At 41.6% G+C, this 13067-nt stretch overlaps 2 protein-coding genes across 4 annotated transcripts in view; one reads left to right on the forward strand and one right to left on the reverse strand.

Moving 5' to 3' along the window:
* The first annotated feature begins 1075 nt into the window (after window positions 1-1075).
* On the forward strand, window positions 1076-4645 carry gtpbp10 (GTP-binding protein 10 (putative)). Its single transcript, XM_086218479.1, has 10 exons — window positions 1076-1235; window positions 2048-2241; window positions 2327-2418; window positions 2569-2713; window positions 2800-2873; window positions 2971-3023; window positions 3112-3219; window positions 3325-3402; window positions 3505-3628; window positions 4077-4645. Exons 1-10 carry the CDS (start codon window positions 1203-1205, stop codon window positions 4277-4279), a joined length of 1104 nt encoding a protein of 367 aa, XP_086074605.1. The 5' UTR covers window positions 1076-1202; the 3' UTR covers window positions 4280-4645.
* The window catches only part of adam22 (ADAM metallopeptidase domain 22), a 60373-nt gene continuing 51835 nt past the window's right edge, over window positions 4530-13067 (reverse strand). Inside the window, exons 27-32 of one of the 3 annotated variants that reach the window (XM_086218475.1) lie at window positions 12618-12818; window positions 12034-12134; window positions 11873-11939; window positions 10465-10554; window positions 8166-8289; window positions 4530-7467 (exon numbers count right to left, since the gene is read on the reverse strand). In XM_086218475.1, coding sequence (XP_086074601.1) covers window positions 7447-7467; window positions 8166-8289; window positions 10465-10554; window positions 11873-11939; window positions 12034-12134; window positions 12618-12818 — 604 coding nt within the window. In that variant the 3' untranslated portion in view covers window positions 4530-7446. The remainder of the gene's footprint in view (window positions 7468-8165; window positions 8290-10464; window positions 10555-11872; window positions 11940-12033; window positions 12135-12617; window positions 12819-13067) is intronic. The other 2 variants (XM_086218474.1, XM_086218473.1) reach the window with 2 other exon arrangements.

Raw genomic sequence — 13067 nt, forward strand, 5'->3', positions numbered from 1 at the left:
CACTAAAAATATTTGTGAACTGTTGTATTTGCAGGACTGCATCATCCTGTGTATTTGTGTCCAACTGAAATATTTATCTGCGTAGTGAGTTGAATGTTTTCTCCTGGTTTATAATATTCACTGATTTTACAAACTGCACTGATTAAAAATATAAGATGTGAGTATTCAGTGAGTCTGATGGAGGAGAACCATGCATTATCCTGTGAGGAAGCAGGGGAAAACGAGCCATCAAAATTGAAACAACGCCACCTGAAGGTTAAAATTCCAACTGAGTGATATTAGAAATGTGGTCCCTGCAGGTCAATATTTCCTCTTGCTTGATTACTTTGTATTTACGTCTTTGTGGGTCAAATTCAGACACATCAAGTTATGATTATTTATTTTTCTTGGAAATACCATCCGTCCTTTATTTTATTTTGTATTTTTTTTAATATTTTGACTACAATCCCTTTGCTATATACCAGATTATTATTTATTATTTTAAATACATTTTATGACCAATATTGCTCCTGAACTGTCTTGTTTAAACGTTACAGATATTTTTTTGTTTGTTTTTGGTTTTCCAAGTAGGGTCGAATGGTGCGTTCACGTTCCATGGGAAGACTTGGAGTTTCTGAGAAAACTGTAGGTTTGTGAGGGGTCATCACATCTTTAATAGGAGTAGTCATTGTTGTAATAACTGAAACTGGACTGCACAACAGAAATCGTCAGACTGAACCACTGTGTTTGGATTACAAGGGAGTTAATCTGACTGAACCATGTTTATTGTATTATGTGAGGTGTCCGTGTGACCTTCCCTGTTGAGACGTTTACATCCCCAAATTTCCTATTCACGATAATTACAATTAGTCTCGAATGCATAAATTTAGCAACTTCTAGCTCTCGAATCGGAGTCTCACCGGACTGCTACTGCAATGGTCACGTGACAACGGAGAGGAACCCCTTTCTGTAAAATCCAGGTATGTCTCTATTATTTAAAAAAATATCTAATTATGGTCCACCTCCTAAATGTATAATTGTTACAAGAATGTAAGGCGTAAAACAATTACGGTTTGTTTACTTGATAGCAGTAGCGTTATCGCTGGCCACGTGACCCAACGCAGGCTACAGATGTCCGCGGAGTAAAGTAGTGCTTCCGGTCCTGAAACGAAACACGCCTTCGACTGCTAGCATGGATGAAATGTGAATAAACGCCACTGAGAATGGTTCAGTTAAGTCGAATTTGCCTCCGAAAAGTAAGTAATCAAGCATCGTTGTCATGAACGTAATTGAATCAGCAATAATGTGTATGGACGCTGACGGGCTAGCTAATGTGCGAGCGTCTGCTGGCTGAACATGTTGACCTCTGTTGCCATACAGTTTTATCCTAGTCGGTGTCTGAACATTTTAAGGTGATTTTATGTCCGGAAGCAAGAGTGCAGTGTTTAGGCTCTTTTTAGTTAATCAAAACAATATAGAATGCACAGCCTACAATGTGATCCTTGTGAGAAAGATCGGCTATTAATTATACGGGGAACATTTCATTAAATGATGAAGTTGATTATCGAATTTTGATATCAGCTTTTTGCATCCAAGAAACATCTGACAAAATTATTCTTCACGTATAATTTCCTAAAAATTAATGCAACCAACTAGTTCATATTGAAACATAAATTAATTATTCTGGCCTCACATTGGATGTAATCTCACCAGTGAGCCACTATATGGCAAACCAGTACGTTTTGAGGATTAATGCATAAATCAAGCAACGTTTTATGTCCTTTTTAAACTGTCAAGGAAACGTGATCAAATTCCTGGTGTCATGAAACAAACATTTAATTGGTGAAGCCTCGCCAGCGATACTCAGTCACCTGCAGGGTCTGAGTCCTTCTGACGTCATCCGTACGGATCATACTTGTATGGATTTCCTTTTGGGTGAATAGAGGAGTAATCTAGACAAACATATCATGACATGTTAGTAAAAGCTCAAACATTTGAGTCACTGAATTCAAACTAATTATTTTGAACAAAGATGTGTCTGCCTTTTTTTTCCCCTTTCTTTTCCTAGTATGGGAACTTTATTGACAATCTCCGCTTTTATGTCCGTGGAGGCACCGGCGGCATGGGTTTACCACGGCTGGGGGGTCAGGGAGGGAACGGGGGAGATGTTTGGGTGGTGGCTGCAAAGAACATGACCTTGAGGAAGATTAAGGAGAAGTACCCTCTGAAACGCTTCATTGCTGGATCAGGAGCCAACAGCAGGTGAGCTTGTCCAAATGATTTCCTGTTCCATCACTCAACGTCAGCGTTTGTGCTTATGAGTAATGTAAGTGTTATTTATCCACAGTGTGCGTTCGCTGAAGGGAGCGAAGGGGAAAGACCAAGATATCTTTGCTCCCGTTGGGATCACGGTCACCACTGATGATGATAAGATAATTGGTAGGTTCAAAGTTAATCCCCAAATGAATGTTTCAGCACATGGAAACGGTCCACCTCAATGTTCAAGTTAAATAGCCAATTTAGTTTTCAGTTACATTTTAACCTCATTGTAGTGTTTTTACGTGTTTCTGGCCTGTTTCCTCTTCTAAGGTGAACTGAATAGTGAGGGGGATCGTATACTCCTGGCTAAAGGAGGATACGGAGGTTCCTTCACCTCTGAGTTCCATCCTGGAAAGGGTCAAGCCAAGCACATCAGACTAGACCTGAAACTAATCGCTGACCTGGGCATGGTTGGGTAAGTGAACACACACACACACACACACACACACACACGTTCCATTTCATTTCCCTTATTTCTGATTTATGTTCTGTCACCACCAGGTTTCCAAATGCAGGAAAGTCTAGTCTCCTGACGGCCATGTCTAACGCAACACCTCAGATTGCCAATTATGCTTGTAAGTGCCAGGCTGTGATTACTTCAGCATTTCTGATTCTTAGAGAGACACATTCCTCTGGTTGCTGAGATATTTCACTGCTTGTGTTATTACACAGTCACGACCGTGAAGCCGGAAATTGGCAAACTGATGTATAAAGACTACAAGCAGGTATGAAAATGCACGGTATTTATTTGGCGTATAGTTATTGTTGATTTAAACATTTACTTTTAACATTTATTTCTGTTTTTACTGTTAGATCTCAGTTGCTGATCTTCCAGGCCTGATCGAGGGCGCTCACTTAAACAAAGGCATGGGCCACAAGTTCCTCAAACACGTGGAGAGAACCAAGCAGCTGCTGTTTGTGGTGTGTTGTCATGTTTGAAGTTGAATATGGTACCAAATATTAACTTGCATGATGAAGTATTGGTCAGTGTGAACTTAGCTGTGGTGGTTACGTTTCTGGCTGTAGGTGGATGTTAGCGGCTTTCAGCTAGCAACTAAAACGCCCCTCAGGTCAGCTTTTGAAGCCGTGCAGCTCCTCACCAAGGTGGGACAGAAACATGTCTTGTATAGTGGCACAGGCACCTGACGTGACCCCTGGCTCATCACTCTGTCTGTCTCTCCTGTCATCTGTCCCCTCTCATACAAGGAGTTGGAGCTGTACAAGGAGGAGCTTGTGAGCAAAGCTGCTTTACTGGTGGTGAATAAGATGGATCTGCCTGATGCTGAGGAGAAACTCGCCCAGCTGAGAGAGCAGCTTCAAAACCCACAAGGTAAGTACTTACTGAAATATTAGCTTTTGTCCCTAACAACTTTGATTGAAGACACAGATGATGTGACCTCTCTTCAAAGCTAAAACTTTCACAATGGCAGTAGTAGAAGAATGTATTTCTCGTATATTCAGGACAAAATAATATTAACAAATGTGGATGTGGAGATGAATGAATAAAATGCTGCTCAAGTGTGCAAATGCGGAAATGCTCCTACAGCAGGCCAACGCTTGTCCTACACAGCGAATGCAGCACAACAGCCACTTCTCTCTGGATTGAAACGGCAGTTTGACTCCCAAGTGATGCCTTGACATCATCTACATGATATCTTGAATATCTGCTGTCCAGATATCACAGACCCACTAACTGTGGTCCGACACTAGAGCAGCCTAGCAGAACATGAGTCACAACGTGTATTTTAACAATAGGGTTTTTGTATTCTCTCCTGCAGAGTTCTGTGACCTGTTGCCTGATGACATGATACCAGAGAAATACATGACCTTCAAGCACGTGGTTCCCGTCTCCGCCGCCACTGGGTTTGGTATCGACCACCTGAAAAACTGTATCCGAGAGTCACTCGATGAAGAAGTAACCATGACAACAAAAGCCATCCATCAAGACAGGCTGAAGCAACTGAGACAACTTTCACAGTAGCGTTCTTGAGCAACGTGGACTTTTTCATGGGTGCTGGCAGAAGCCTGGACGGTTTGCACCTGTAACGGCGCCACCAGGACACTCGTGCCTTGTACTAAGAGGGCATGTGTGTCCTGGAAGAGAACAGCGTGTTTATTTGTATTTACTCATGTACCATTTTGTACTATAAAAGCACTAATAAATGAGTGTGTAATTAACTGGCAGTAATTTATACATAGTATGTTAGAAAAGTCAGCATAGACGGTCGTGTTGATGAAAGTTTAATTTTATATTAAATATATTACAATGCTGAATGATTAGGAGAAAAAAATAGGGGGATTGATTTTTGCATCAGTCTGTACAGCATACAGGCAAGAATAAACGGATGTTAAAAAAAGACAGCAACTGCGGTATTTATAGTAGTACATGTGGGAGGCTAAAGGTTCCTGGAGCAGGGTGCCGATGTGTCCGTGGGAGAAAAGAGCTGGCGGGATGGGACCATGTGGTCGAGACTAGGTGGTTGGCGTGGTCCAGTAGACGGATACATTCGAGTCTCTGGCCAGACGGAGGAGAGTCATCCTGGTAGGGCCTGTCAGTCCACCATGATGATTGACAGCTGTACAATCACAGAAAACACTGCAGCCTGTATGGTCCCATCCTTAACAGAGAACCGCAAGATCCTCTGAATTTTGTAGAGTGCAAAGTCCGGCGCAGGATCGTGTTAAGTTCTAAGATGATGCTCTGCAGCCCCCCATGCACGCTGACAAAAACCTGATGAAGGTCAGGGGAAAAAAAGCAAAGAGCTCCAATGGAAGGCAAATCATGAGCTCGTCCAGATTTCATTTCATCACAGATTCGTCCAACTGTTTTATCGAACTAACAGCACATGACAGTGGAATGTCTGCTGTGGGCCCTAATGGGACAAATGTGTTTTTAAAAACTCATTCAAACTCATCAACACACATAATTACAATAATGCACTTAATTACGGTTTGAAATGTTGCTGTACATAATGCTGAGAAAAAAGTGAACATTACAAAGGTACTTAATAAAAAATATACTAGTAGCAATATTGTGAAGATCATATTACCTATAAAGCCTAAAGCACACATGAATTACAAATGAACGAGTGCCCACATCAGACCAAGAACTAAATGGCAAACAGGAGACAACAGTTTCTACAAGGTAGAGCAATGAGTCGGAACTGTACAAAGACCTTGGTTTCAGGGAGTTGTACTGTACGGAGTTTGTTTTTAAAATAAATCAGCTACGCTGGCATGGATCAGTCAAAGCACAATCTCCATTCTCAATCATTTTAAAACCACGAGTCCTGTGAGGTGCTACGGACACTCTAAGCTGCACAGACCCAGCAGGACAACTGTATGGAAGCCCAACTCTGCCGGTAAAAAACAAACAAACATACAGTTAGCCTTGAGGGTAAATATATTCCAGTGGTACGTCATATTATTTAGATAAAAAATCAAATATTATAAGATGAAATGCAATTTTTTCCCAAAAAAATTAACGACTTTTAATTAACTATGTAAAATCTATTTAGATTTCAATTTACAATTTTGCTAGGGAGGAATCAACAAGGACATATTAAAAGTCATATTTATGACTGTGTCTCATAATTTTGACTTTGTATATCTTATAATTCTGCCCTCTCATCTCATAATATAAATTCTTATGTTTTGTGGGAATGTTTTAAGTTTATTGTTTATTGAATGTTGTAAGTTTTTAATCTTTGTTTTTTGTTTTTGTCTTGTTTTGTTTTTTGTTGGGTTTTTTTTATGTTCTTTTTACTGGCAGAATTGAACTTCCATACACAGTGACAGGCAGAGAGGGAAAACCTTTTCCATTGACATGCTCATTTCCCATTGATGGTCTCACAAAATAGCCTACCAGAGAAATAATTTGATATAAACTGTCATGCTGTTGGTCTTCACAAGCTCAAACAGCAAGCACTGTACAGCATAGTTAGTCATTTACAAGGCTATATATCTCAATCGTCACAGCTAAATAAATTTAAAAAAAATCACATTTCAGTCACATTTTTTCCAGATTCTCGCCGAGTTTACGTTATCAACTCACATTACTGACTTATCGCATTCAAGTGATGCTCTTACTGTGGAAATGTTTTGATCTCAAGCATCCAAATGAGTCGGGGGGGGGGAGACTAACCTTAACGTTATTGATGGAAAACCTGTGTGATATATAACTACACCATCCATTTACTTTGCGCAGGAAAGACACATGAAACAATTGAAATTTTTGCTAAATTAATACTCATCAAGGACCACATTCAACATCTTGGTCAATACTCCGTCAGTCATTACTGTGTGTGTTTCTCCCAGAGATGGATGACACCAGTGTTAAGAAGATAAAACACTTGTACATTCTGCTGTGGATGGAGAAAGCTATAGAGGTAACAGCAAAACAAATACTCTCTTGTATTTTTACTTTACATATATACACAGGCAAAAACAACTGAGGGGGAGGAGGAGGAGGAGGAGGAGGGGGAGGAGCCGGGGTGGGGGTGATGGGGTATAACTGGTGATACAATATGGTTACCTATAGTGGCAAGAAAGTTTCTAAGCCTACAGACGGTATCGAATCACTGCTCCTCGCATGCTTTCTGTCTAAACCACTGTTCTTCTCGTCTGTGACCGGTGGGAGGAGGTTGCTGTTCAACATGCATTCAGTGTTTCTACAGTGACTCAGTCAAAACGATGGGATGCAGCGTGATACCATGACATGCTCCTGGCTCCTGTACTGGAAGGAGCTTCAAACTGAGGATCCAGGTAAGAGGACAGCAGGTGAGGAGTGGTGGGACTGGTGGGGGAGGGGGGTTTCTAGTCCCATTAGGTGAAACCTGAGCAGACGGGAACAGCTCAGTCTGAGCTCCAGCTGGTCTCAGTGGACCCGGTTTTTCTCCGCCGTCGCTCCACTGAATGATGCCGACTGACGAGACCGCCTCAGAGACGCATGTGGACAATAACTCACTCATACCCCAGCCTATTCTCACTCTGTTGGGGGGGGATTCTCTCTCTCTCTCTCTCTCCCTCTCTTTCTTTCTCTTTTGTTGTTTAGAGTCAAATTTGTTTCATTTTTGTGTTTTTCGTTCATAGAAAAGGAGAGACAACTGTAGTTCCTCAAGGTCTTTAGCAGAGCAGATAAGACGGCTGTTATATTGAAGTCTCCCACAGCTGGAGACAGAGAAGAGGACAAGAGAAGAGACATTTTAAACACGTTTCACCGTTTAGTTACGTCATTTCTGTCTTTGCACTTAGTGTAATAGAAAAGTCAAATTATTTCATGAATTTCATTTCTTTTCTTTATTTCTAATTCAAAAAGACGAATGTTCCCACACACAAGTTGACTCCCAAAGAGTCACAAACACCCGTTTCAAAGTATTCATAAACAAGGTTTTTCTAATTGTCTATTTGAAGTTTGTTTTTTTTTAATATTTTTTTGCCAATGAGTAATGTATCAATAAGTAATAACAAAGATAATTTATGGTTATTTTGTTTTGCTAATTGTCTGATATACCATTGTTGTTGTTGCTGGCAAATATTTTGTAATCTAAAAAAATGTTTTGCCAATTTTCACATCACTTACATTCTTAATTCTTCCCAAAATATGAGGCGATGCCAGGTTCAAATTAGCAAACAAACAAAAAAATCTTGAAAATGGGAGATGAACTGAGTTACTTACTACCTTTTGAGTTTAAGTATCCTGACAAGTTCAGACTCCACTTCATCTTTCTCCAGCCAACATTTTGTGGTATTTTTAATTTTCGACAGTAATTCTGTCGTGTTGCTGCCTGCTAGGTTCATTAGCATTTCCCAACTGAGCAATATCAACCTGATAATGTCCTGACCCCACAGACAACACGGGTACTTACCCTGGCACTCTGCCTGTTGGCTTTCCTCTGGTCATCAGGGAGGGGGGGCATAGGGTAAGGGTACCTCCTGCTGGATGCAATAGATCCCGTAGAGGAAGTGGGAGACTTGGCAGGGGAAAGGGTCCTGAAGCAGAAGAGGAAGTGACATCATTAAACAACTGTTTCTTCTGTTCTAGTTGGATTATTTGGATTAAGTTGGCCAAAGACACAGATGGATAAACGATGTTGGATTCAGGAGGTTGAGCTAATGTTGGATCTGTGATTTTGGGCAACATCCTCTGTTGCTGCTCTAATTGTTCAGCTTTCACCCGGCTACAGAGTAAGATTGCCCCTAAAAGCTGAAACAGATGATGTAATCTGTTAGAAAAAATACAAAAATAAGACCATCCATCAGCTTTTCGGGGCAATGTCTGATCCCAGTTGGTACCTCTGCACGCTTCCCAGCAGCGGCTCGGATACTGTCACAGTTTCCTGCAACTCACATGCTTCATCCAGCAGCAGCATTCATTTTTCAGCATTAGACCTCGACACACCAACAAGCAGAGTTCAGCCACGGTGACGAGCATGCTGCTAAGGCGATCTGAGCGCGTGTTATGATGAGAGCAGTGAGTATGACGAGGGGACTGGGAGAGAAGACCAGACCGGTGCTGGGAAGGAGAATCAGAGGGAGACAGCCACAGTGAGCCATGAACAGCAGTTGTTTACACTGCCACTGCCACCGCCACCGCCGCCGCTGCTGCTGCGTAGTCACCGTAACCACGAGGCCTGGCCTACATAGTGGAGGGAGTGGAGGGTGTCCTTAAAAAGTATTCACATATAACTTACATAAACTTACCTAACAGGTTGATCAGCAATAACTGAATGATTTGGCAGTGTATTTTTAAAGACATTTAAGATATCACTTGCACTGTGACAGCATGTCTTCTACTAAATAAAGCAGATTTTCATTTAAAATTGATTTTACAGCAGCCTCCATGTTGTAATTTCAATAAAGAATGCTGCACATCAACTTCTTTTCATACAGACAAGCAGAACGTTTTAAATGTTCCACCTGCATTTTAACATTTATGTCCGCACATCTTGGCATTACATTGCATTACATTAAAATGTGCAGAAACAGCTGGTAGAAATGTCCTGTTGAATGCACTTCTAGGTTCTCTTTTTTACTGAAGTATCTGTCCCTCTACTAAGGTAAAGTATTTGTGTACTTTTACCATCCTAAAATCATGTGAGAACGTATTATCAAGTATTGGTTGGGCCCACTCCTACCGGATATATATATATATACAAAAAAAATACAGTTTGGAAAGTTCAACTGGTATTTTCTGCAGTGATATCTGAAACATAATCTGAAGCTCTGCAGGCCTGGTTTGAATACAGCAGTGCTCTTTTTTCAATGGTATTGTTTAAATTAGTGATTTATTACGATTCCAGTTGTTGCAACAACTAAAAGTATTATTGCTTGATGTGAGAAATGGGAGCTGCCTGACTGCCGCTCTCCAAATCCCTCCACATCCCTCCACTCAGTCAGAATGTTTCTTCAGTCGATGCCTGCAGCACAAATGAGCTCAGAGACACATGGGAGGTCTATAGATTACTATGCTGACTGATTGTGAGGGAGATGACACGGGAGGGGGAGGGGGCGACTGTGAACCCTCTGGAAGTTCTCGAGGGAACCCGGTTGCTTGTGTGAGTGTAATAATCCATAGACCTTGAGCGATATCAGGGTGGTGGCCCTCGGTTGGTCACAGCAGCGCAGTGATGTCAGAGCAGCGTGCAAAATGTTAATCTTGGCAGTGACATCGTACTGATGCGAGTGCACATGAGGTCACTGGGAGCGCGGCGAAGACACAACAACATTCAACATGCAGAGGTAACAAGAGACAGTGGGGGGAGCAAAGAAGGGAAAAAGAGAAATTCGGTACAAAAGAACTGTTTGTATTTAGAACTGTAGCACAATAAGAAATAGCCAGTTTTCCATCAATCACTACAGCAGAGCGGTTTGCTGAAAATAAAATCTGCAAAGTAAAAATGCAAAGGGAAACTAGAATTCAAAAGAAGAGAAAATAAATAAAATGAGATTTTAAATAAAAAGTCATCTTTTTTTATAGAAGCTCAGCAGCAACCCTTTACAGAGACTGTCAAGAGATAACATGCCAGCTAGATTATTTACTTTTTAATACGAATGCAGATAAAGGCCAGATGTTCTTTTCTTTCCTTGACCAAACCACAAATCAAACCAAAAGTGAGGGATTTCTAGACAAGCATGTGGCGTACGGGACATGGTCTGAGATAATACCTAAGGTACGGTCCTTGAGTGTTTCTATTCACATCTTCTACCCATTTAGTTACATCATAAAACTCTGTTTTGATGCGAGGGGTTAAATACCTGTGGGAGGGGGTGATAGACACAACACAAGGAGGGAGAGAAGAGAGAAAAGGAACAGAAATGAAAAGGAGAGAAACCCTCCAGAAACAAGCGAGAGAGAAAGAGAGAGAGAGAGAGAGAGAGAGAGAGAGAATGTGTGTGGAGAGAGAGAGAGGAAGAGGAGATATTTTAGGACAGCAGAGCAGAGCAAAGATATCCTGAACACCAAGATGCAATTGAGAGAACAATGAGAAGATGGTGGACAGACCTGCGTGTGGGTTCAGATGACAACAGCACCATGGAAATCACAAAGAACTGTGTCGTGTGCTACGGGCTCAGTTGCAAATTGGTTACATGTCACATCATTCCAAGCAGCTGGTTTCCAGTCAGTCAGACTCATGCTTGCAATGAGAGGAGGTGCACTGCAGACTGGTTCAAGACCTCCAAAACCACAAACAAACAAACCAAGATGCCAGGCTGGGAGGCAGCCCATGCTTGATTCTTCATTCACAGTCAACAGGCAAAAGTGCAAATATTCATTCGTTCACAAGCCAAGAGATGAAATATTCCCTTTAAACCTATCATTAAAGCAAACTCTTCATCTCTGACATGAATATTTAGAGTTTTTTAAAATCTCTCCTGATTACAAGTAAACAGCAGGGCCACTAACTCCTGTTTCTCTCGTGCATCTTCAACAGACGCTATCGACCACTTGCGTTCAGATTTTATTCACCGCTTTAATGGATGGGGCTGGTGATAACCTGCTTTTGTTATTCTTGAAAAAAAGTGTTACATTCATAGCCGAATTCATGAGATGATTAAGTTGTTCATTCCTCAAGTGAATATAATACTCTTCCACGCAACTTCTATCTTGTGGCTACTAATTGTTTTCTCCCTCTCACAAATGATCAATTACTTATTTTTTTGCTTTTTAAAATCAAATCACGAATTTTGTGTTAAAAACTTTTTTTTTGTCCAGCGAATGGAGAAGTTATCACATGTTGAGAGACAGACTATCGCATTGTTAGTTTCATTTGTTTCATTGAATTTGTTGACAATATAGAATAATGTTGGGGTTTCTGGGCCAACTTAAGCGACTGCCAAGGAAAAGAAAAATACCGAAAAGGTCAGACCTCCGACTACACTTGCGGCCACGCGCATCTTGATGAAGGCCAAAAAACACGTCAGTCAAACAATAAAGTTGTTCTTTAGTACAAGTTTAGCTGTAGTTTTGAACTTTTATAATGTGGAATAACACCAGCCACTTTACAGCAGCGTTTGTGATCATGTATAATGTTGTCGACCTCACAACACGACCTTCACCTGACAGGGAACTTACTCTGTGGAGTTTGAGCGAGCACGGAACTTCTTTCCTTTCAGTTTCTTGCGATTACCGCTCAGATTTCCTGATGAGAAACAACACAATCACATGAATATTCATTTTTGCCTCACTTATTGCGTTACGCTGCAACGTTCACACCAGCATGCGATGTGCGTTACCTTGCCATGAGTTGCTCCTCGGTCGCCCATTTTCACAGATGTCGGAGATGTGTTTGGCATCTGGGATTCTCTCGCTCCACGAGTGTGACAGGCCATTAGATCTAGACACGTACACGTGATATTGACACGGTATTATCAGTGCACCGTCCTACTAAGCTGCTACAAATCATTAAATCTTGTACTGCATCTGTTGAAGACATGCAGACAAGGGGGGAGGCCGAGGTAGATGAAGAGATGAAGATGCATTTGCAGCAGATGGCGACGTTATGGGACGTGACATGAAACGCTGAGAGGTATGAACTGCTCCATCCTGCTCCGCTGAAATGCTCAGCAATCATTTTCAACATTTTGGCTCATTTTCAAAATGTTCAGACACTTAATGAAATCACAGCATTAAAAAACATGACATGATCTACAAGAACACATGAAGCGACTGACCTGTGACTTAGAGAAGGTGTCACTGGTGCTGTTCATGAGCACGCACACACGCACGCACGCACGCACACACACACACACACACACACACACTCACACACACACACACACTTGCAAGGAAATGAATGATTGATGATGAGATGGCACACCTGAAGCCAAAGAGTGAGATGTTCTGAGAAATGGATGGGATGGAGGGAGTGAAGGACAGGGTGCAAATCTGCAGATGCGACAGACATGCTGACCTCTTCTTGGAGCTGCAGCCAGAGTTTGTGCTCACGCCCGGAGGCATGTCGCTGTAAAATGAATCTGCATCCCCGGGCTTTGTCACATAGTCACCTGGGGGCATTTGCCTACAAATAGAAAAAAACAGCTTTTATGGTTCATGTGCACCTACTGATCATCTCACTTACACTTTCAACCAAGTCAAATTGTTGCACCAGCACTGTTGTTATTAAAGAGTCCTACTGTACTTCTTATAACCTCCCATGCTTTATGTTTCCCTAAGTGGGTGTGATGAACTGCAGCAGTACCCAAGTTCCCCTTTAGGATCAGTAACGTATTTCTGATTCTGAAATATGAATGGTACCCAACCCTACTTG

Source organism: Aulostomus chinensis, chromosome 11 (genome assembly GCF_037954235.1).
Source record: "Aulostomus chinensis isolate RoL2024-O1b breed Wild chromosome 11, RoL_Achi_v1.0, whole genome shotgun sequence".
NCBI classification, from domain to species: Eukaryota; Metazoa; Chordata; class Actinopteri; order Syngnathiformes; family Aulostomidae; genus Aulostomus; species Aulostomus chinensis.

Excerpts from the sequence above, each read along its gene's own strand:
- gtpbp10 (XM_086218479.1), top strand. The coding sequence starts at position 1,203 with ATGGTTCAGTTAAGTCGAATTTGCCTCCGAAAA. Across the intron at positions 2,419-2,568 it reads TGATGATGATAAGATAATTG|GTGAACTGAATAGTGAGGGG; the intron begins GTAGGTTCAAAG and ends TCCTCTTCTAAG. Across the intron at positions 3,403-3,504 it reads CCGTGCAGCTCCTCACCAAG|GAGTTGGAGCTGTACAAGGA; the intron begins GTGGGACAGAAA and ends CTCTCATACAAG.